Below are 23,142 nucleotides of genomic sequence, written 5' to 3'. Positions count from 1 at the left end.
GAGTAAAGGCTCTAAAGACTACAGAAGAAACTTGAATGCTGTCGCTCAGTAAAGCCCCTTTCATTTCCCACCCCCCACCCAAGGAGATATTTCCCCTTTGTCTCTATTGTTGAAACTTAGAGCTGATGCTTATTTTGCTGCTTTTTTACTTTACTACATCACCTCCTTTTATTCTCTCTTCATCCCCTCTCCTGCCAACCCTCCTTCCCAACACTGGCAGGCACTCTAATGTGTTTCATATATATATATGTCCTCTCTGGAATAGTATATTAGTGTTGTTTTTTAAATGTGCATTAAATTTATTTGAATTACATACAGCTGTTCATAACTTCTAATTGATGCATGGATTTCCTTGGCATATGCCTTTATATTCTCACGTGGTGGACCCCTTCCAGTCCTGTTGACCACAGACTATTCGGTGACGAACAGTGTCACACAATGTGAGTTGTGGGAGGTTTTCTCTGGCACATATGCCAGAGTATAGGAAATTCACAGCCTTAATTTTTTGAAATAGTGCCCGATGTTGATCAGTTTTAACTCATAACAGTGGCAAATGAGGCTTAATGTTTTTCAATATCCTCAGCAATGCCTGGCACTCTCAAACTTTCTCAATTTTGCAACTATGAATGGGATAAAGTGGTATCTTACTATTTTAACTTGCCTTTCTCTAATGTGTAATGAAATCATACATCTCTTTAGTTCTTTTGATTTCTCCTTCTGTGAGTTGGTTGGCTAGTTTTCCGTTGGGTTTCCTGTCCTTTTTAGGGTGAGACTGTTGACTTTCCACTTGATGCTACTACTTAATTCTTTCCCAGTGCTCTCAAAAGTATAAAACTCATAGATCAAATCTCTAGCAATGATTTAAGATAGCGACAGTTATTTTCTCTTTCAATGCCTGATTGACTTCCATTCTAGTGTTAATGACAACGTAAAGCCTTTTTATTTATTTGTGGTTAACGTGTTGGTCAGTCTCCTCTACTAGAGAATATGTTCTAGAAAGGCAGAGATTCAGTCTACCTTACCTAATTGTTTTATTCCTGCACTTAAGAGAGTGGTTTGCACATCATAGGTACTTGATAAAGAACTACTTATTCTATTTTTTAATTGGAAATTGAGTTACATGTGCCAGTGGTTCTAGGCCACAATGACCACCCTCAAAAGGAACTCTTTGGGCACCTGGGGAGGACAAGAATTCATGGAATTACAACAAACCTTGTACTGGTTTACAACAAACCATGTGCTGACATGTGCTGGTTCAACTAGAAACTTGAGTCTCAGTCTAAGGACTCGAGCCCTCCCCACCCTCCCAACACACACAGTACTTAATCAGAAATAGCAAGATTTCTAAAGCAAATAAACAAAGGCAACCATAAAACACATAATTTAAAACTGTTTTGTGATGCTAGAGCTCATGTAAGGCAGATGTCAGAACACAGCATCCAGGGAAATGAGCACAAGAGCTGAACTCTTTGCAAGAGAAATACGCATGTGATAGCAACCTCTCCTCGAGGGGCCTGCTGGAAATTCAACTGGAAGTCTGAGCTTCCTTACCATTTCAGCAGCCTGCTTTTCTGGTTTTGGGATTCTATGTTTTTAAAATCCATGTCAAGACCTGGTGAGTGATCTGCAAAATAAACTCTTGGACTAAGATCTAAAGCTGAGTTTATCCAAAGCCCAAACAATTGCCAGACACACCCATTGGCTGAAAGCAGTTTCTGTCCCTTTGGCAATCACTTTCACAATGCTCAGTTACAGGCTATTTTATTCCCATGATTGTATTATAAAATGTTAGTCCATGCAACATCAGATGCCACTAGGAGAGATTTTCAAATCTGTGACTCTCACTGGAAAAGAAGTAAGAATCCACTTCAACTTCTCAAAGCATTCTTTGCTTTGAGAATGGCTAACCTATTCCGTGTTGTTAGACAGAGGTAGATAGATGCCAAGTTATAGTTTCCAAAGAGGTAGAAATCAACTCCACTGCCTGCCTGCTCCTCAGTGTTGTGGAACATTTATCATTAGACCTGCAGTCAAGCCAGGAGCTTCCAAACTGTTCTATAGATTCCAAGGGTTTTCTAGGAGCCAAGGTGGGGGACCCAAAGGATTTTCATCCATTTCCTGGGCCAATCCAATCCCCTCCCAATGGGAAAAGAATCGAACCAAAGTGGAAACCAGTTTGCTGCGTATAGCCAAACCACTAGCCCATTGATTTAAGGATGTTAAACATCTTTGTTTAATTCATCTGAACTTCTATGGGCATTTCCTAATATGAAAGGGAATTTGGACCTTTGTCTTTTTACTTTTCTAGGAGAAACCTCTGATAAACTGGAAGTTTGGCCACTCTCTTCAATTCACCAGGAGCAATGCCTCATGTCATAAACCAGCATTGTAAAAGTGGTCATTTAATCACCAAGTGTATGCTGAGTTAATGCTCTGAGCTGGATATTGTGGACAATATGGGGCCCTATCTCCAGGTGTTGATAATAAGTAGAAATGACACAGTGTAAGGAAGGTGGAAATTCAGGTACAAGGAGAAGCTGGGTTCATTCCAGTGACGAAAGAAAGCATGGGGAACAGCAAATGGTTCAGTATGATTAGCACATTGCAAAGGGTCTGGGGCAAAAGATGAGGATTTAAAAAAGGATCCACTTGAAGCTCAATCAGGACTGATTTCACAAAAGCACATATCTTTCCATATACACACGTGCTTGACAGACTGTTCCTTGGTCCTTTCAGAAAATATGCTCATGTTGTCCATCTGTCCCCTGCTGCTGGACAGCTTGAGTGTCTGGGTCTGGGGGACTGTCTGGAGTCTAGGTCTTCAGGGGTTTACCTGGCACTGGGGTGTGCCAGATACCTGAGGCAGCATAGTATACTATTGTGGAATGTAGCGTCCTTTATATTCATAAAGTTCCCTATTGCTGGACATTTGGATCCTTAAAAGAACTTCAGTTTTTGCAGTTGCAAGTAGTGCTTCAATTAATAATTTATGGATTTTTTTTAACCTTGTACCAGAAGATCTGTGGAATAGATTCCTAAACGTAGGATTAATGGGTAAAATAAAACATGCACAATTTTATTAGATATGGCCAAATTCTATTCTACATTGGTTTTATCAATGTCTATTGTTTGGATAGATATTGAAAGATTTTTTAGGAAAAATAAAGAATTTTTTTTCATGGGTTTTAAAATCCCAGTACAGGAATGTCCTTGCATTCCATCCCCTGCCTTCTTTGTTTGTTTAGAGCAAGAATAGGGCTAAGTGATCAAGATTTTTGGTCACTTTGCTTCCTCAAAAGGAAAACTTTCTGCTTTTCTAAGCTAACTCATAACACCTTTTAATTCACTTTAGTACATTCTTTTTGAGCATTCACTGTGGGCAAATGCATGTGCTAAATACTGGTGAGATAAGCAGATGGAGACTATAATTGCTGCCCATGACAAATCCATGATCCGGGTGGAGAGACAGATACTACAGATCTGATATGAGAAAAATGGCCAAGTGATAATGTTGAACATGCTTTGAGAGTGCTGTGGAAGAGAGCGCTCTTCTGACGAGTGGCCTCTGGGAGGGTCCTGGGTACAAGAGGATTTGGACTGACCTTGAGGAAGAGCAGGCATTTCTATTTGAGGAATAAAGGCTCTTTATTAGAATAAAGCTTTGGATACTGTAATTGCAGAGTATTGGGGGGGGACTTCATTTAAATCTGTGTGGCTGATCAGAGAGTTTAACTGTCTTACAAGTCTGTCTTTGAACTGCATAAACTAAGCCTTAAGTCTGCAATGTTAAACTTACAAGTCCTTTTTGAGTGGTTGCTTTTAAGTGTTTGAAACCCTTGAAGTTTCGGTTTGCATGATGAGAAACTCAATGACAAGCATTCCTGAGTTTGACCCCTCAACTACAAAGCTGCCTTTCTCTTTTGGCCTCTAGCTCATCACTTTGCAATAGTTGACCAGACTGTATGAGCCCTACAGAGTGTCACTGCATTCTGAGCCTGTAAATCGAGAGGGCGAATAGAGGAGAGGTCCTGGGGCTGGGGTGCATATTGATGAGAGCTTTCAGGGATTTTGTTATGGCTGAGAAATATACACACTTGTTCTATGACAACTCAAGTGTGTGGGTGGGGGCAAGGATGGCCAGGCGATCCTGGCTTTGCTCGATATCCCTATAGCTCTTTATGACAGTTGTGGCTTTCTCTAAGCAAGAATTGTGTGGTTGTTTTAAATTTTTGTTTGGGAGTTAGGCTAAGTTATAAATTGTGTATATGGAATATTAAAGCAGAAACCAACACCTAATGAATTATCCTCTCATTTATAGATGAAAAAAACTGAAGCTCAGGAAGGTTTCTGTTTTGCTTGGGGTCTCATATCTAGTAGGGAGCAGAACTCAGAGGAAGACCCAGGTTCCTCTGCTTCTGCACTTTGCCTGAGCAATTTGATGCACATTCGACCTGGAAGAACCACAGTCATGTCCTAAAGATTTAGTGATGCACACACAATTAACATTCACAGCCTGTTCTGACTTTATGACTTTTAAATATAGCATAATGGCCACTGAAAAGAAATCTTTGGATTCCAAACTTGATAATGTCCTTCAGCTCCATTCTCTCTCTTGGGTTACAAGGTCATATTTCCATTTTATTGCAAATTGAACAAAAGTAATTTTACTACACGGCCAGCAGTTTAACAAGACCATTTTAAATTGCAAAGCTCTTCCAACTTTATCTTGAAAGAACTTGAGGTTGTGTGCATACATAGCCATTTTCAGTGGTGTGCCCCAATTTTCTTTGAATGGGCTGTGGATAGTTCCCGGTGGTCTCAGACTGGACATTTATGCAAACTGTATTGTTTTCATTCTTTAGGACCAGATCTTTATGGAAAATGTAGGTGCAGTGAAGCAGCTCTGCAAACTAACCAACAACCTTGAAGAAAGAATAGAAGAGTTAGAAATCTGGAACAGAAAGCTGGCCAGGCTAAAGCGGCTCAGTAGTTGGAAGTCCTCAGGCAGTGGAGCAAGCTCCATCAGGTATATCAAGGCTCCCCCTGGAAAACTAGACAGCAGAGAGAGTGGGGTCTTTCTGTTACTAGATTGATCTGAATGGTCTTCTTGATCCAGCAACCATTATTTTCTGATAATGAAGTCCCTATTCTTTTTTAGAATGTTTAGGAACACAATTTCCTTATGTGATCATTTTCTTATTTAATTTTCTGTTGCTTTAAAAGGAAACAAAACATGATTCCTGTTTAAGAGCAATTGTTATAGGAAGTCTTACATTTTAGCAAAAGTGTGCATGGGTCCTCCTTTAACTAGGAGAGGTGGCCATTTCTAAATTTATACATTTTTGGTCTGTAGGGAAAATCTTAATTTTTTATTACTAAAGGAGATAAATGCATATTAATGTTGACAAAAAGAGAAATGTAACATTTAATGCATTCATTTATGCTTACTACAGTACTTTTCCACAAAAGGAGCTCTCAATTGCCTTGACTTTTCTTTTTTAAAAATTATCACCATATTACAAAAGAAAAAGTCAGGCTGCTTTTAGTGACAGCCTCGGTTTTTGTCACAGTAACTACTGGAGAAGCACTTCAATTATAATAAATTTTCATTCTCTCTTTTTAAAGCAAATTTAGCAGAGCTGTTAGTGTATCTTCTACAGGAAGGACCATTCCCAAAAAACCCAACAAGGTAAATCAAGTATATATTTATAATTTATGTTATAAATTTTATTCATTACATTTATAATAAGCAGATGATATTTTCCATTAAAAAGTCTTTAAAGAAACTCCTTTAAATTTTTTTCTTTTATTTGTTATGGATTCCTTAGCTTGCATTCTTATGTACTTTAGGTCTTTACTAGATATTAATTGGTTTTTCACAGAGAAGTGAAAAAATGTTTATTTCAGGTATATTATTCTGACAGGTTTTAAAAATATTGTCCCCATCAGGTAAAAGTTATCAGCTTCCATGTGCATGTGGCCCTGGGCTGCAGGATGTGTAGATTCCTTGGCTCAACTTAGCCCCTTATCTTTGGCTCCAGATCATCCCAAAGGGACTTGAGTTAATCCTCAAATCCCTTTTTCCCTTTGATATTTAGCACCATGTATGTAAGTGGAAAAATAGGTATTCACTTACAAAGGTTAAAATGTGATGGTTTTATAAATGAATAAAGGGGACTTTCATCAGTAGGATAACATTTACAGTAGAAGGTGAGTGGTAATCATTTATTAACTTCTCTGACAGAGAAAAGTGCTGGTGAGGGAGAAGCTGCTACCCTCCCTCCCTAGCTGTAGTTCTAGAGAGCTCTGAAGCTCAGCACTCTTCCCCAATCTACCAGTTTTCTTTTTTTTCTTTTTTCTTTTTTAATATTTATTTATACAAGCACTGGGTACAGTCAGAAGCGTGGGAGGGTGAGAGAATTCACCAGAGCCAGAGCAGGGAACAGAACAGGCAGACTGACGAAATACACTGCTGAGGGGATCAGCAGGCGCAGCAAGAGAGGTCTGCGCGCCATGTGGGACCCTCTCGGAGGCAGGGGATGGAACCGGCACTGCAGAGGCTGCAGGCAGCTTTGCAGCCCAGCACTCAACCGCTGCGCCACCAGGGGAGGCCCCGAATCTACCAGTTTTCATAGGAGACTGTTGCCAGGCGAAGATATTCATGACCATAGTTGACACTTGGTTAAGGATCAACCTGATGTTTGGGCCACTGCCTCAGTTTACTCTCTACTCTTGTTATAATGTGTTGAAATATTCTAAAAAATTTCATAGAGTTTAATATTCTACTATAAATTAGTAAATTGTTATGCTGTCAACTAGCTTCCAGATGTGCCAATAAACATAAATACATGGATAAATATATATGGAGAAGTGTTTTTGGGCAGGTTACTTAATCACATTGGGAAATGGAGAAAATAATAGTATCTATCTTGTGAAGATTGTTGGTGGGATTAAATGAGCTAAAGCCCTTTATCACGGTGCCCAGTGTGTAACGGGTTGCTCAGCAAACACAGACATTAAAAATATTGCACAGGGGACCTTCCTGGTGGTGCAGGGGGTTAAGTCTCAGCACTATGAATCTATCAGCAGCCACTGCAGCATGAGTTCTATCCCTGCCAGGGAGCTAACCCACATGGTGCAGCAGACCTCTCCTGTCTTGCCCACTGCTCCCCTCAGCAGTGTATTTCAGTCAGTCTGCGTGTTCTGTTCCCCTCTCTGTCTCTGGTAAATTCTCTCATCACCCCCCTTGCACATCTGGCCTACACTCCAGCTCTTATATGCATAAATAAATAAAATAAAATAAATTGCAGTGGGATAGAGGGAATGGCTTCTGGAGTTCCTGTTACTGGATCTATCCAATAACTCTGAAAGGTAGGTAGGTGTTATTTACTCATTCCTATATTTGTCAAAGGAGAAAATAAGGACCAATGCCAATTTCATGACTTGTTCAAGACTCAACTGCAAGTCTGATGCCAGGTCTTAGGTCATTTCCAAGCACTTGGTTAAACAATTTGGAGCACAAACATAGAGATCTAAAATAATCTGGCAGCTGTGGGGAGTAGGTTGGAGGGGAAGCACTTATCCTGACACTAATACTATTTAATTCTCATCTGCACTATGAATTCCATTGAGTTCCTTCTCTGTACAACATGCTAGTAAGACATCCTTAGTACAGTGCCAGTGAGAAGCAGGAATGGTCTCTACCATTCACTTTTTGGTATTCAGCATGGCTTCCACTTATAGATGACTCAGTTACAATTGCTCTGTGGGTTTGTGTACTTGTTAAAAAGGGTGTGGTTAATCCTGCCCCAATTCCATCTCCCCATAGTCCATTGAAGAACATTTTATTTATTCAGACAATACACTCAGGAAATTAAAACAAGGACCAATCTTAAGCTTTTACTTAAAATAGCCTGTTACTATTCTCCAGTTCTCTTCTGATGAAAAGCATGACTTTCTTCTGTATCCCCAGGAGAAAGCAAACATAATTCTCCCTATTGCATTAGTAGAAAAACTCACATTTAAAGAACACTTTATTTAAGTGGTCAAGAGAGCCTCCCTGGTGGCACAGGGGTTAAAGTCTCAGCACTATCAAGCTTTCACAAGCTATTGTGGCATAAGCCACTGCTGGCTGAGTTTGATCCCAACCAGGGAGCTGACCCACATGGAAGCAGACCTCTCCTGTCTCTCCAGCTGCTCCCCCAGCAGTGTATTTCAGTAAATTCACCTGTTCTGCTCCCCACTCTGTCTCTGGTGAATCCTCTTACCCCCCAACATGTCTGGCCTATACCCCAGTTCTTATATGCATAAATAAATAAAATAAATCTTTAAAAAAAACTAAGTGGGCAAGAATCTTCTCTTATCTTATCAGCCAGACTCTACCAGTTGCACAGCCGCCTAGTCATTTTCGGTCCATTCCTCATGTGCAGTATGATGTGGATGCCAATATGTATTAATTCACTTCCTAGAGACTGGGATTTGCTCATTTTTGTACCCCTGTGGTGTTACACATCCTTCTGCATAATGAATATATCTTAAATGGATATAAGAATAAATAAGACATGGTTCCAAAAGTGTCCTTAAAAACAGGTGGCATGAGTTTATCTTTTCTGATTGCTGAGTAATATTCCATTGTGTATATGTACCACATCTTCTTGAACCAGTCATTTATTTTTGAGCATTTGGGTTGTTTCCATAGCTTAGCTATTGTAAATAGTGCTGCTATAAACATAGGGGTCCAGGAAAAGATAAACTCATGCAATTTGCAGCAACATGGATGGAGCTGGAAGGGATCATACTCAACAAAATAAGCCAGAAAAAAAAAAGAAAAATGCTGCATGGTCTCACTTATAGCAAGAATTTAGAAAACCTAAATAAGAGACCAGGAAAAATACTAATTATAATAAAGTAAAAGTCAAAATCAGCAAGCAACTATAAACCAGAGACACACTCCAGGTCGGGGGGGGGGTGGCGGAATCAAAATAAGAGGGGTGGGAATTGTATGGGGACTATAACCAAGATGAAAATGCATACATTGTGCAAAAATGAAAAATGATGTAAAAATATATAAAATAAAATATTAAAAAATAAAATGTAGAACAAAAGGAGAAAAAAAAACATAAAAAAACCCCCAGGTGGCAGACTTGATACCAATGTGTGTCACCTAAAGAGTACTTATTAGTATTCATGCCCCAAAAGTCTCGTTCACTGTTTGTCGCGATGCCTGAAATCCTTCCTTTGGGATTTATTCCATCATGTCTTGAAGACCTTTTGATTTTCAAAAAGCATTCTAGACAGAGGGATGTTGGAATTCTGACAATACCTTGTCTGGTTGTTCTTCTTCTCTCATCCAAGTTCAAGAATAAGGGCCAAGGGGAGAGCACAGAGGTTGCCCTGCAGCACCTCAGAGAAAGGAGAGAGGCCTGTAGCCTGGAGGGGGAGGCAAAGGCAGGGAACTGAAGAAAGTTTTATAAGAACTGTCTTTGGGGATGCTGAGAGGTGGAGGGATATGTGGGGTGGAAAGAGCTCACCAGCCACCCCTAGGGAGCACAGAGAACCCCACTGGGAGCCAGTCTTCAGGTGTCCCTTATTAGTGTGGGTTTATCACTGCTCCCTACTGAATCTTTTTATAGGTTTATTTTTCAGGAAAAAAACAGTCGTGTCCTAACTGGATTTTCCAGACTTTGGTTATAACTCTAATTGCTGTGATGGCATTTTGGTAAGAAAAATTTCAATGTTATGCTATGTTAAGCTATTTATTCTGCTTCTCATCTTTCTTTTCATTTATGAACCAAGGGCTGACCTTATATTTATTTTGAAGACAAAGATCCTTTAGACATGACCTTTGATTTAGCTTACAGATGAGGGAGTCCTTTTTTAAATTCTTATTTTAAAGAAAATCATAGACTCTCTGCACTGAAATGTGATATGGAGGATGATTTTTTTTTCATTCAGCTGATATTTTTTTAACAGCTCACTGTGCCTTTCAGAGTTTGTGTGTGTGTGTGTGTGTGTGTGTGTTTAGTCTCACAGATAGCACTCAGATTCTTTTTCTCCTTCCTTTCTACTTGGGAGGAAAAAAAAATGAGTGGGGAATCAGCTACAATCCACTCTCCCCTGGACACTCATATTTATTAGTATTCTTCTGGATTCTTCAGTGAAGACCTTATACATAAGAGACTGTGAGCTTACACCAAAATGTGCACTGTGTTGTCACATTGTAGCCAAATTCACTAAGCAGGTAAAGCAAGAAAATACAGTAAGGACACAAGTATAAGTATTGGCAGTGCCAGCAGAGAGTGCCTTTTACAACCATCCCTGCTCCTCTGGGAAGTGGCGCCCCCCCCCCCTTGCTGGGGTGCAGACATCTGTCACAGGCTCCAGGCTCCAGGCACCTGCTGCTCCTGGGGTGGCCCTCAGCTTTTGAGCCCTGCTTATCTTGCTTGGGTCCTCCAGGTCTTCTTATTTTTAGTCACTAGTCCCATTATGAAAGGGTTATTTATCTATCCCTTGAAAAATGCTTTGTTAGTGTGTGGGAGGACTGGCCTCTGGGTTTTGTCAGGGGAGACAGTCCTTCTCAGAAGCAAAATAAAGGACAGTCTGAAGGTATTTCCAGTTCTTTGATCTAAAGCAGTTTCCTAGCTGTTGAAGACAGCGTGGGTGTCTCTCACCCTTTCTCTGTCCTTAGCGTTTTAACTTTTTACTTGTTACTGTCCACTGTGGGGCACATTGCCACATAGTGGGCACCACGACACAGAATCCCTATTAGAAGCCATTGCACTTTCTCATTCTCTTAAGTGAGCTTGTCTTCTTCTGGAATTCCCGCTCAGATGAGTATGTGCATCTACCCATAGCAAATACTTTGCATTCTCTAGAGGCACAGATTCCCACAAAAACCCAATGAAAAGATAATAGTCTAAATCTGATATAGAGACTGCTTTTAAATGTGTTTATCAGATCTTATGAATTCCAGTATTGTTGAGTGCTCAGAGTATAAATTGGAGAGGTTTATTACCTTGTTTCAGACCCTTGGTATATAAAGGGCAAAACTGGACTTTGTCCCCAAAGAAAGGAGCAGAGGTCCATTACATTCTATAACCCTAGGAATTCTCTGGGCTGCGTGTACATTGAAGCAGACACCAAAGACAACTCTAAAGAGCACCTAAGGGAGATGGAAAATGGGGGTGTGGGGGACCAGAGCAAGGGAGACTAGACCACAGCAAGCAGTTGTGAGAGTGACTTACCTAATTCTGTCTGATGCCATCTTCGGGGTTCAGCACCACTTTTCCCAGGCAGGGCTGTGCCTGCATGCAGTACCCAGCTCCCGCTGAGAACATTCTGGGAATTCTTTCTTTATGAGTGGAATGCAAAAGTGTGACACATTTCTTTGTGTAACTTTAATGATGGCAAATTGTGTGTATTTAATGATGGGGAACAAACTAATGAGTCCAGAGAGCCAGGTGTGAAGTCAAGCTGGTTGGAAGGAAAGTTAGGTCACTTTACATCATGCCCAGCACAGTGGGATGTGAAGTCACCTGCAGACTTCCTTGTGCAACATGTAAGGGAGTCCTAAAGACACCCCCAAAAGAAGAATGTTGGTTGTGTGAACATAGTACAGAAGAGCTTCCAAAGCTTGGAAACTTAAAGGAAAATTTCCATTTGGATATAGAAATTCTGATAACCAGAATGTGCTCATTATTTCAAGTCACGTAGTGTGGAAGTAGATGCTTTGTTGCATTTCTTTTCCTTCCTGTCCAATTTGGTGTGTGGTCTCTCTGAAGAGAAGGGCTGGCTGGAAGATGTTAAAGAAGCAGCCAAAGAGGGTTGCATTTGCTTGATTGTTCCTGCTCCATCTTATCATCTTGCAGCGTGACAGTTTTGGTGCCCTCCACCAGTGGAACATGAACTTTGCTCTGACTTTTTCCTGCAAGGAGCAGAGGGCTGCCTCCATGCTTCCTTTTGTAATCTTCCACTAGTGACAGATATTTCTGAGATAGCTTGCCAGGCCAGGGGGCTTCCCTATGGAAAAATCCATCAGTGTGGATTATCCCACAAGCCCCAGCACTCCAGGAAGACCAGAACTTTCCCTCACCAGGGCAAAGAAGCACATGACTGTGCTGGTGTCCATGGTGCTTCTGTCAGCCCAGGCTCTGCCTCTTCCCTTTACCCTCCTCTTTCCCCCTCCCTGCCCCATTCGGTGTGGCCTGTGAGAGCACATCTCTGGCCAGCTGGTATGTGAGAGATAACTGGATTCAAATCTGCCACATAATGCTTTCTTCTTTTTCAACAGTGCCTTGACGATAGTCTCCCTTTATATACTTAGCTTAAAAGACCAAGATCGAAGTGCTCCAAATCTCCCTTTAAGGTGAAAGTTCTGGCCTTGCTTTCTTTGGGGAGGAGGGTTCTCGAAGAACTCCTTCATTAATCATTTTGTTCTCATCCTCCAGCAATATCACAAATTCTCAGGAGCCAACTGTGCTGACCACAGCCTCCCCCTCAGGTAAGATCTTCATACTCTCCACCCTCAACCCAGTCTGCATTTCCTGTCAACAGAAGAAACCAGCCTTTCAGGTTAACCTTGTGGCCTCCTTCTCCTCTCCCCAATGTCTTGCAGCACCTACTATGTCCCTGGCAACCACACAATCCTCCTTCCAAGTACCAGAAATCACTTTCTGTGAGATCCTGCCATGTCAGAAGACTTACTGCTGCCCCCTCTGGGAAACAAGAAGAGTCCTGTCAAGTCCTGTGCAAATTCATGAGCAAAAACAGTCCAAGGAGAAGGAAATTCATCAGAGACCTTCAGCTGGTAAAGGATATTCAGAGAGAACCAACTAGCATTTGAAACTGAGGTGTTTTCCTTGTCAGTGTGTATGTGGAGAGTCTGTTAATGGCTCCAGATAATGCTTCTACTCTTTTATTGGGGTGGCAAGATCTTTAAATACAAGCACATGAACTTGCATTCATCTATAACATTGATTTCCCTGCCCAGGGATGAACTTCCAGTTGATTCAAGTGAAAGGGTCTCATTTGCATGTTGCCAACAAAGATGATAATAGTAGCACAAGTGAAGTACTTACATGCAGATGGGTAGACTTTTTTGGCTCACTTAAAACGTAAAAAATGATGTAGTATCTGGGCTCTGTGCCCAAGCCAAGTAGGGCAAAATGTAAAAGGCTTTGGAAACTCTGATGAGTTCAGGGTAAATTTTAAGTCAGTGAAAAATACAAGGTTGGCATTCCACTTTTAGAACATCTTCTTAGATGTGCATGCCCACACACACACACACACACACACACACACACACACAGATATACACATGCACTGGTGCTTTTTAAGTAACAGAATTTTCCTGTTAAAAATATTATAGGAACTCAAGGGCTAAAATTGTAGTTATTTCTGTAAGATCAAATTCAATGCATACAAATGAATATGCTTTTATTATTGTTTTTAGAAATTATCTGTATATACACATATTGACAAGTATCTAAAATAATAATGATGATGATGCTAATAATAGCAATACATACATGTTACAATAGTATGTACTAGGATGCTGTGGTAACAAAAATTTACTGCCAAAATTACTGCCAAATCACAATGGCTTCATGTGGCGAAAACTCATTTCTGAGTCTCTCTGTATCTCAAAGGTACAGCCGTTCTAAGAAAATGAGGCAAAAACAGTCTCTTAAATTCTCCCACCTAAGAGAAACACATGTCTCTTCTGCTTACAGTTTATTTACCTATGCAAGTAACAGTGGTCATGTTAATTTAAAAACTGTTGGTGAAGAAGTGACCTAACATGTGCCTGGAAAAAGATGAACCAGGATATAATTGAGCAGCTTTTATGAGTGACACCCAGAATATGACTAGTGGTTGACATTTTGGGCAGCATGGTCATTTCTTGTTCTTTTTGATATTATTCTATATCCTAGTTTCAAATAATGAATGGTTATAAACGACCATTCTCATCATGTAATGTCTATCAGGTATTATGATAGACAAAGCACTGTGGTAAGTAGTCAATGTGAATAAATCATTGAAGCCTTACAAGTCTAAGAGGCCCAGTTATCTCCCTTTTTGGAATGAAGAAAGTGAGGCATAGAGCTTACTATATAGGAGCTACACTGTTTTTTTTCATAAAGCAATTTGATTAAACTTGGGAACAGAGCTATCACAGTGCTGTGAGGACAAATATTCCATTTGAAGAAAAGAATTTATTCCAGTCATCACTGGAATAACCCCCAACCCCAACCCCTCATAGCCTTCATGTCTTGTGAAAACATATGGAATCTCATATCTGGTAAACCCTTTCCTCATCTTGGGAGTGTCCTTCTCTGAGAAGAAACCATCTCACCTATGAGACATGTACTGATAACAATAGACCCTGTACAGGAAGCGGTGATGGGCTGATTCAGTCTTCATTTTCAGAAAGTTTCTTGACACCCAAGCAAATTCTTTCCTATAGTAACCAGCTCTTTATATCAAGGGAATATCAGAAAGAATAGTCTCTATCAAACTAGATGAAGATTTGTTGCTCTCTTCTCAGGGACAATGAGTATCTGTTCATCTTCTGTTTCCATAGCTCTTGGAGTCTGAAATGATTCCTAAGGAAAGAAGGTCAGCTCTGTGGTGCCTGGGTGTGTTCCCTTAGACACAACTCTCAGTTTCACTGGCTAAAAATGAAATTTAAGCTCTGCCCTACTGGGTTCTCTGAAACACTGAGAACATTGTCCCTGCCTCCCTCCTTCAACTGGAGAGAAATGGAAAGGACTTAAATGTACTGTTTACTTTCACCTTCAGGAAATTTGAAAAGTTTAGAACTTGAGAGTCATAGAGTGTCAGGGAGTAGCTACCCCAGTGGCACCTTGAGGCTTTGATGCTGGGAATCTGTTATTACTTCATTATAATATCTTAGTTATTTGACTAATATATATATATATATATACACATATATATATATAAAGGGAGAATGTAACTATAAAGTTACATTTGTTATAAAGTTACATTCGTTAATCCACAGCAACTTTTAAAAATAGCACAAATTTATGGAAGAGATATTAAGTGCACAGACAATGCCATAGCCTCTTTTATGCAATCATCTGGGGTTCAGTGTCCCAGGTCAAGAGAGCTTCTGATTTATGCCAGCTCACCCACTTTACAGCTTATGAGATGAAGGCCCAGAACCCAGCTTAGGGTTCTGCAGTGAGTTACTAGAAAAGTAGAATTGGAATCTGGGTCCCTTGTCTCCCTGAGCTCCTTCCCATGCACCATTCTGCTGCCATTTATTTGGGCACAGTGTATATATGTAACAGGATCAACTCCAGAAGGTGCTTTCTAATCTATTGTTTCTGTGCCCCCTCCTCAAATTTGCCTATATCTTTGAGATGTTCCCAGGGTATGGTATTTTTCAGGGTCTGAGGAAAGGCACTTCTCTTTTGCTATTGGTCCCTCTTTTCCATGTGTCCAGGGCACCTAGGAAGTTCCTCAATCCAAAAAAGGAGGAAGTCAGGTAAATATTCTTTCAACCAGATATTCTAACGGCATCAAATGCCAATTAAATCTTACAGAACACAAAGAAACTCAAGGGTTAAAAAAAACTGGGAAAAACTCTCAGTTGGATGAAGAATAATAGCTAACAATTTACCAAGCCCCAGAACACATTTATGAGCCTTCCTCCTAAGGAGTAAAACTAGTAAAGTAAATGAAGTAAACTACTAGGGAAGTAAGTGGGGTAAATAAGCATTTTTATGACATGCTGAGCTTGTCTGTGATTCTTTGGGGCCTAATTTGATTGTACAAACTGTTTTTCAGAAAGGTTAAACCATCTCTCCTCACTTAACAAAAGTTTGTGTAGAACTGATCAGCAAGTAGAAGGTAAATATTTAGGAATATTGATCTTCTACTCCGAGGAATCCGCTGAAAATGTCATGGATTAGATTTTAATCTGTGGAACCAATAAAGATTTACCTGGACAGCAGAGTTAGATATTAAAAAGTGTCTTTGGGGGAAAGCTGATGGAATTTTATGGATTTTAAAGAGATTTGGTAAAGATTTTTTTAAATCTCACCAAGCAAAAAGAGATCTGAAATTCATACTTATTTTGTTTGGAGACCAGAGCTCTGAGAAGAAGAAATGGTTCCCAAGTATCAAAGGACTCAGTCATCAACTGATTAGGCTCCTTGGCTTTTTTCTGGGCATGAATCTGGTTCAATCAGGAAAGAAAAGGGTGGCCAAGAGTCTGTATTTGAACTCAATCACCAACCACCAATACAGTTACATTCAGTTTAATACACATTCTACTATGATGAGATATGGTCTGGTTGGACGCCATCTTAAATCTCTCCTCCCCAGAAGTTTCTGATTTAGTTTACTGGGAGATCTCATCTGCTGATTGTGAAATATGTCTCCAGCTTTACAATGAAAACCACTGGGAATGTAGGTTAAGTTTCTAGTGTCTGTTGTGGAAAGGCATTTATGAAATGAGAGTCACCCCTGTATGACTACAAGAGAATTTATGATTTTCCAATAACCAGCCTTTCAGCATTGAATAGTCTTGCTTCAGAGAATGACAAATTGGAGGTATTTTATTATAAAAGGTTTAAATTTTTATTTCCAATTCTGCAATTTTCATAATTCTAATCTTCAAGATTATCTTTCCTCTACTTTTTATTACAGGTTTTTTTTTTTCTTTTAAAAAACCTTGCTAGGGTGGGGGGCGGGAGGGGAGGGATTGGGGTCAGAATGGGGGGGTTGCAATTGTATGGGGGAATATAAAAATAAAATTTATTATTTAAATAAATAAATAAATAAAAAATAAAAAACCTTGCTATCCCATCAGAAGCTGAATCCTGTCATAGGGTTCTGTGTCTCCAGGAATCTGAAAATATGCTCCTGTAGAAGGGGCACAGATCTGTAGTTCTACTGCAGAATTTATAATGAGCTTTTTCAGCAGTATAGTAGAATAAAAGTAACGGGAAGAAAAGACAGAAAGACAAGATAGAAAAGTCTGGTTTCCCTTCTCTTTATATCTCATTTGCCTTGTAAATTCCCAGCCTTCTGTGGAAGCAGTTGTAAGCAAAACTTGTGCAGGAGACATGTGCTTGAAAACTATTATTGGAATAGCTAGAACCCAAGACATCCGGGGCCTTTTAGAGAGCATGTATGTTTATAGGTAAAGGAAAATATTCTATCTTCTAGGCAATCTCATAGATCAAGATCTACTTCTTCATAATAGGAAACCTTGCATTGGGCAGGATGCTCAGAAGATTTACCTGAGTTTCATGTTCTGTGTCACTCCCATTTGTTAAGAGGGTGAAAGAACTTAGCTTCCCACATCCATTCCCAGCATCCATCTGTACCTTCCCCCTTGGAAACTCCCCTTTGAGTGTCTAAGAGGAAACATTTTTCCAGAAGCTGTATGATGGCCTTTTATCTTATTTCCCTCTTTTCCTTCCATTCTTCCACAAATATTTATGGAACACTCACAGTGAGCCCATGTTGCCTTACCTGGGGATATAGCCATGAAGATACAACCGTGAGCGTGATGCAGGCCTCCCAGGCAGGTGCTTGACCAAATCAGCGTCCTTCTGCCTGGTGTGAGAGGTACACGCCAGGACAGAGATACCTAGAAGTGATTGCCCCCAAGTAATGTGCACCGTAGCTTTTGTTTCTTATCCTGCAATCCCACACAGAAACTTGAACATAAATCTAAGTCTGCCAAATTAGTATAAACATGACTGCAACATTTTAAAAATTCTTTTTAAGGTTTGTTTAGAAACCCACTAAATGATTGCTTTTCACTTAGTGATTGCTATCTACTTTTAAAAGATACTTTTTGTTTTCATTGCTTTAACTATCATCTGAACTTTTCAAAATTGCTTATAAAGTGCCTGTGGGGCTGGGATGGGCAGCCAAGAATCTTCCCAGGCTTTCTTCCCCACAGGCAAGCCCTGGCCCCCCATCAGTGATCTGATACCTCTCTTCACCTGGCTGCAGCTCTGTCTTTATCTTGGGTTTTAAGTTCACATTTTTCCTATGTAGATCTCATTATGCTAGGAGTTACAGAGGATTTAAAGAATGTTCATAGATTCACTATTCTGGAGTTGTTGACAAAAGGCAAACGTAAGTCAAAAAGCGGAGGTTTTAACATGCCCTCTGGTCTGCTGATAGGTACAGCTCTGATCACCCCATGGATGGCTCAGTAATAAATGCTGTGGGTTGGAAAGAAAGGAGCTGTGACCTGACCTAGAAGGGTGTCTCAGTTGGCTTGGACTGCCATAATAAAATACCACAGAAGGCTGACTTAAGCAGTAGAGATGTATTTTCTCATAGGTCTGGAAGCTGGAAGTCCAAGATAATGTGTTAGCAAGTCTGGCTTTTTCTGAGGCCTCTTTCTTGGCTTTCAGATGGCTGCCTTCTTTTTTTTTTTTAATTAATTAATTTTCTTACATGTACAGTATTTGATTTCTCCCCTCAGATATGGTCCCCATAGTTCTACCACCACCATAGCACCCTTGATCCATCATCACGGTCCCTTGTGTTCTTCCTTCCCCTGTTTTCACCTCTCTCCCTCCTCCGCCCTTGCTGTTTGCTGCAGATCTACGGTCAGAGGAAAGTTTTGCCTTTTTTCTATACTCTATATTGTTTTTTCTGTATTTCTATATCATTCATTTTTTCTATATTCTGCATATAAGTAAAACCATCTGGTGTTTATCTTTCTCCTTCTGGCTCACTTCACTTAGAATAATCCCTTCCAGCTCTATGCATATTGCCACAGGTGGCATGAGTTTAGTTTTTTGATCACTGAGTAGTATTCCATTGCATATATAGTCAGCAGCTTTTTGCTCCAGTCATCTATTTTGGGGCATTTAGGTTGTTTCCATATCTTCGCTATTGTAAATAGTGCTGCAATAAACATAGGAGTGCTGGTTTCCTTTTGAATGTGTGTTTTTGTGTCCTTTGGATAGTTTCCTAAGAGTAAAATTGTTGGATCTTATAGTAGATCCATTTTTAATGTTTTGAGGGACCTCCACACAGCTTTCCATAGTGGCTGGGCCAGTTTACATTCCATGGCTGCCTTCTTACTGTAACCTTGTCAGGTCTTTCTTGACTCATGCCCTAGTGTCTTTCCTGTGTTCTAATGTCCCCTTTGTATAGGGACACCAGTCAGATTGGATTAGGGAGCACCTAATAGCCTTATTTTAATTTACCTCTTTAACAGCCCTATACCTAAATAGTTACATGCTGAGGGGTTAGGGCTTCATATGTAAGAATTTGGGGGTGTGTACATTTCAGACCTAAACAGACATCATCTTGGAAAGGGGTGAAAATAAACTAGATCTATCAAAAGCAGCATAAGGATTGGGCCTCCCTGGTGACGCAGGGGTTAAAGACAGCTAGAAAGCTATTGGCAGCCACTGCAGCATGAGTTCAATCCCCAGCTGGCCAGGGAGCAACCCACATGGCACAGCAGACCTCTCCTGTCTCGCCTGCTGCCCTCAGCAGTGTATTTCAGTAGATCTGCCTGTTCTGCTTCCCACTCTCTCTAGTGAATCCTTTCACTACCCCCTCCCCACACCTCAGTTCTAGTATACATAAATAAATCTTTAAAAAAAAAAAAAGGATAGGGGGGCCTCTCCAGTGGCACAGTGGTTGAGAGCTGGGTTGCGAAGCTGCCTGCAGCCTCTGCAGCACCGGTTCGATCCCTGGCTGTGGGGGGAGAGTCCCACATGGCGCACAGAACTCTCCTGCTGCCCGCTGCTCCCCTCAGCAGTGTACTTCGTCAGTCTGCCTGCTCTGCTCTCCCCTCTGGCTCTGGTGAATTCTCTCACCCTCCCGCACTTCTGACTGTACCCAGTGATTGTATAAATAAATAAATATTTTTTTTAAAAAAGGATAGGGATTGAGTGGATCAAACAGTGGGGGAACATTCAGTGGACAGAGATAAACTCCAGCTCACATTGGGTTTCTTGTTCAAACCTGAAAGACTGACAGACATTTTTCCTCTTCAGGAGATAGAAACACATCATTCCTGGCAAGAGATGTGCTAAGCAGTCCCTACTGGGAGAGTGACTGTAAGTTTATGTTTCATTGACCCTATTCTTTGACTTTGTAGGGCCAGGCAGAGTAACAGCAGTCTGTAAAAGCAATCCTGGAGGAAGGCATGGGGACCAAAGCTGCACCCTGCCAGAAACACCCACGGGATCTCATTTTTGAAGTTGGTGATGAGCTTCACCATGAGGCTGCCACTGGGATTGGCCTCTCACCACTAGACTAGTTGTGATTGATCTCTATGGGTTTTAATAATTCATTTGACTTCCTGCCTCTTCTATTCTGACAGTATTTCTAGTTTGTTTTCTCTTTTTCTGACTTTTTAAAAATCCTTTTTTATTGGCCAGATTGCATTTCACATTGAATTCTCCAATTTAGTAGGATTTCCATGCTCCAGAAATTCTTTTAGATGTTACGGAGTTCTTGTATTGGTGCCTGGATTTTTATTAGCTTTCTTAAAATTTACTATAACAAGAAAAGGGTCTCCTCCTCCTTTTTCCATTTGAATGCAAATTGAACCCATTTATCTAGAAAATTCTTATTTCACATTCTGCAATTTAGAGACTCCCCTGGAGCACAATACTCTTTCTCCCAGAAGAGTTTACTTTCTTTCTTATCTCTATTTCTTCTCAATTCAGGGATTGATACAAGCATCAGTTCTATTCAGATTATGGAAATCCAACAAGTCATAGATCATCGGTATTGCAGTAGAAGCCTCCAGTGCGGGTGGGTAAGCCTCCCTCAGAATATACCCAGAGCTCTGGGTTTTTGAGACTGGGATGAAAGCTAGAGCTGCTTGGTAAAATCAATGTGTGCTTACATTGCTCCTTAAGTGAAAACACACTTGTTATGCGGTGGACAAGGAAATCATAAAACTGTTGGTATTAACAAATGTCAATAAACCACAGCTGCCACGGTTCCAGTCTCCTGGTTTAATGGATAAGTCCAAGGCAAAAAACTTAGGGGGCAGCTCAGAGGCTCACTCTGAGGACATATATTGTGGGCACAGAGCTACTAGTTCATTTTATAGAAAAGACATTGTTATTGATGGTTCCAAGTTACTCACTAGCTGACATTTGGATATTTTAATAACAAGGGATGTCATTATTTTAATTGCTGCAAAAATATAGCTGATCTTAGCTTTTTCAGGAGGGGAAAAATCCAGGTGTTGCAAAAGTTATTAGCACCCATCTCTAGTGTATTCCATAGCTCCTGACTGGCAGTAATGATGCTTCAGCAAGCACAACATGCAAGCTGCAGGCTCTAGGACTGGACACTTATTCTTATTTATTTGACAAATATTTACTGGGTGCCTGCTAGGTTTAAGAACAGGCTGTTTATTTGGAAGTAGTGCAGTTTATTCCGTAGATTCTTTTATCTTTTTTACCTGATAAAATTTGGGCTTCGAGTTGATGGCCCTGAGTTTTAAAAATAACCTGCATGGTGCTTTGTAATTTGTTTAAGATCTGTACACTCATTATCTCATTGAATTGTTACAAAATCCCTATGAGGTTGGTACATTTGTTCCCATTTTTCTTTAAGAAACCTGAGATTCAGTGAGCTTGAAAAAAACAGAGACAGACATTTGTTCATGTGGCATAGTGACATAATGAAGAATAAAGTGATTCAGGTTCAAATTCCGTAACTTTGACAACATGCTTATTCTCCCTGTGTATTCACTGTAGGATGGGACACTATCTACTGAGATTTGGGAGACATATAGTAGCAGATACATTAGATACCCAACAGAGCTCTCTCTTCCCAAGTCAGATCCATTTTCTTAATTTTGCTTTCACTATTTTAACAACAGTATTGATTAAAGAGAACCTAAAATGACTGCCTCTTTTCCCCATTTGTCTGGATTTTAGTTCTTTCACCAAGCGATGGCCAGGTCATAAGGGGAACTTGTAAGGGATACAACATACCTTTTGTTGAAGCTTTTCATTACAATATGAATCAAAGGAACGCTTGCTTTTCCCAAAGTAACTCTCATTAAAAAAAGAAAAAAGTGGTGGAGAAGGCATCTGTGTATAAGCATTTCTGTCTGACAGTTCTCTCCATTACTAAATGATAATTAGGATTGGACTAATTTTAATTAATGCAAGCTCTGAAAGTGCATATTTTCCTGCTAATGTTGATTAAAAGGGAGTGATTTACGATAGAAAAGCTGGTGTTTGTTATTTCCAATCCTTCTTTCCAGAGGGATTGTTAGTTTGAGGACTTCACCCAATTTGTCTTCTAAAATATATCTCTCTTAAGAGGAACTGCAGTCATTTTCCATATATTTACTTGTGTGTACTTGGTATGGGATTCGACATTCTACCTATGTGTTTTCATCTATGTGTTCTAAAACACTTAAATCTTTATGGTACAGTTTCACCTGAAAGGCAGCACTCTGAAATTTAATAGGTAGGTCTCTGAAATACATGAAACTATACTATGATAAACTTGGCTTTTTGTATTAATTATTTATTATGGAATATTTCACTTTATATAGTATATAATGATAGCAAAAATCCTTGCAAGTCTTGCTTGCATGTTTTGATTTGTGGTTTTGTTTTTTCTGCATAATTAGGTCTGGAAATTACAATTACAATATTCCTGTCAATAAGCATACACCCACCAATGTCAAATTCTCTCTGGAAATCAAGTAAGTGTATGGCTGGAAAAACTCTTTCATTTTTATCATTATTTGAATAGTAAGTCTGAATTTACCTCTCAAATTGATCAGTAACTAGGAGGTAGAAAGTGTCCTGCCTGTGTGAACTAATGATGGCAGGCTTGAGAGGTGGGTCAGCTGTGGGAGGGGGTCTTCAGAATGCAAGTCGGTTGTCCAGGCTCCCTCCAGCGGAATGGAGAGGCTGCTGTTGCTGCACACACCTGCACAGCGGGAGTGACCTTGGCCTCTCGCTAGACACAGCACTCTTGCTTGTGTCCCTTTGTATTAGGACGGGAATGATGAAATTGCTTGGCTCCTGAGTGGGCGGGCAGCACATTTTTGAGAGCTGCTGGAAGCAACACTAATGCAGACAACCTTCTGTCCCCAGAGGCAGGGGAAAAAAGGAATCAGTTTAGAATTGGGCAGACTAGCGT

General features: G+C 40.2%; 1 protein-coding gene across 1 annotated transcript in view; it reads left to right on the top strand.

Annotated features, from left to right (window-relative positions):
* MYRFL (myelin regulatory factor like) overlaps window positions 1-23,142 on the top strand; it is a gene marked incomplete at both ends in the record, with an annotated part of 100,329 nt that overhangs the window by 74,934 nt on the left and 2,253 nt on the right. Inside the window, 9 exons of the mRNA XM_084255983.1 lie at window positions 4,863-5,026; window positions 5,626-5,689; window positions 9,633-9,718; window positions 12,290-12,364; window positions 12,447-12,499; window positions 12,614-12,805; window positions 20,010-20,072; window positions 20,688-20,775; window positions 22,625-22,699. Coding sequence (XP_084112109.1) covers window positions 4,863-5,026; window positions 5,626-5,689; window positions 9,633-9,718; window positions 12,290-12,364; window positions 12,447-12,499; window positions 12,614-12,805; window positions 20,010-20,072; window positions 20,688-20,775; window positions 22,625-22,699 — 860 coding nt within the window. The remainder of the gene's footprint in view (window positions 1-4,862; window positions 5,027-5,625; window positions 5,690-9,632; window positions 9,719-12,289; window positions 12,365-12,446; window positions 12,500-12,613; window positions 12,806-20,009; window positions 20,073-20,687; window positions 20,776-22,624; window positions 22,700-23,142) is intronic.

Source organism: Talpa europaea, assembly GCF_964194135.1.
Source record: "Talpa europaea genome assembly, chromosome: 15".
NCBI lineage: Eukaryota > Metazoa > Chordata > Mammalia > Eulipotyphla > Talpidae > Talpa > Talpa europaea.
This window is presented reverse-complemented; position numbering and strand designations above follow the sequence as displayed.